At 46.1% G+C, this 1,400-nt stretch overlaps 1 protein-coding gene across 1 annotated transcript; it reads left to right on the top strand.

Annotated features, from left to right (window-relative positions):
* On the top strand, positions 1 to 1,398 carry LOC108166214 (protein NLRC3-like; the record flags this gene model as incomplete). The annotated part of the gene is made up of 1 exon (XM_017304246.1): positions 1 to 1,398. A coding segment is annotated over one exon (1,398 nt), but the record flags the coding sequence as incomplete, so codon positions are not given.
* Between the last annotated feature and the right edge of the window lie 2 nt (positions 1,399 to 1,400).

Raw genomic sequence — 1,400 nt, 5'->3', positions numbered from 1 at the left:
GCATCCAGGAAACAAGAAACAATCAGAAGAGAAGACATCTTTAAAGCCCCACCTGGAAGTGATGAACCAATCAGAACAGTGATGACCATGGGAGTGGCTGGCATTGGGAAAACACTGTTAACACAGAARTTCACTCTGGACTGGGCTGAAGGCARAACCAACCAGAACATCCAGTTYATATTTCCATTCACTTTCAGAGAGCTGAATGTRCTGAAAGRSAAAMAGTTCAGTTTAGTGSAACTGATTCATCACTTCTTTGAAGATATTAAAGACGCAGGAATCCGCAGCTTTAAAAAGTTYCAGGTTCTGTTCATCTTTGATGGTCTGGATGAGAGCAGACTTCCACTGGACTTTGATAATAATCTGATCCTGACTGATGCTACAGAGTCCAGCTCASTGGATGTTCTGCTGACAAACCTCATCTGGGGGAATCTGCTTCCCTCTGCTCTCCTCTGGATAACCACACGACCTGCAGCAGCCAATCAGATCCCTGCTGAGTGCGTCGGCATGGTAACAGAGGTCAGAGGGTTCACTGACCCCCAGAAGGAGGAGTACTTCAGGAAGAGATTCAGAGGTGATGAAAAGATGGCCAGCAGGATCATCTCCCACATCCAGAAATCAAAAAGTCTCCACATCATGTGTCACATCCCAGTTTTCTGCTGGATCACTGCTAAAGTTCTGGAGGATGTGATGGAAAACGGAGAGGGAGGAGAGCTGCCCAAGACCCTGACTGAGATGTACATAGAGTTCCTGCTGCTTCAGTTCACAATCAAGGAGAAAAAATTTCATGGACAGCGAAAGACAAAAAATATCTGGAGTCCAGAGAACAAGAAGCTGATTGAGTCTCTAGGTAGTCTGGCTTTAGATCATCTGCTGGAGGGAAACCTGGTCTTCTATGACGAAGATCTTGATAAGTGTGGCATCGACATTAAAGATGCCGCGTTGTTCTCAGGAGTTTTCACTGAGATGTTTAAAAAGGAGAGAGGAACGCGCGACATCTCCGTCTACTCCTTTGTTCATCTGAGCATCCAGGAGTTTCTGGCTGCCATCTACATGCTCCACTGCTTCACCAGCAGGAGGTCAGAGGTGATCAAGACGTTCCTGGGAGAAGAATACAATGAAACATCTCTAGATGAGTTCATGAAGAAAGTCATGGAGAAATCCCTCAGCAGTAAAAATGGCCACCTGGACCTGTTTGTYCGCTTCCTTCATGGTCTCAYTGTGGAGTCCAACCAGAGACTCTTAGRAGATCTGCTGGGTCAGACAGAGAACCGTCCAGAAACCAYCCAGRGMATCATCACCAACCTGAAGGAGATGAACACTGATAGAATCTCTCCTGACAGAAGCATCAACATCTTCTACTGTCTGGTGGAGATGAACGACGTCTCATTTTATCAGGA

Source organism: Poecilia reticulata, linkage group LG4 (genome assembly GCF_000633615.1).
Source record: "Poecilia reticulata strain Guanapo linkage group LG4, Guppy_female_1.0+MT, whole genome shotgun sequence".
Taxonomy (NCBI): Eukaryota; Metazoa; Chordata; class Actinopteri; order Cyprinodontiformes; family Poeciliidae; genus Poecilia; species Poecilia reticulata.
Note: the sequence above shows the minus strand (reverse complement) of the source record. Positions and strands in the feature narration are given on the sequence as shown.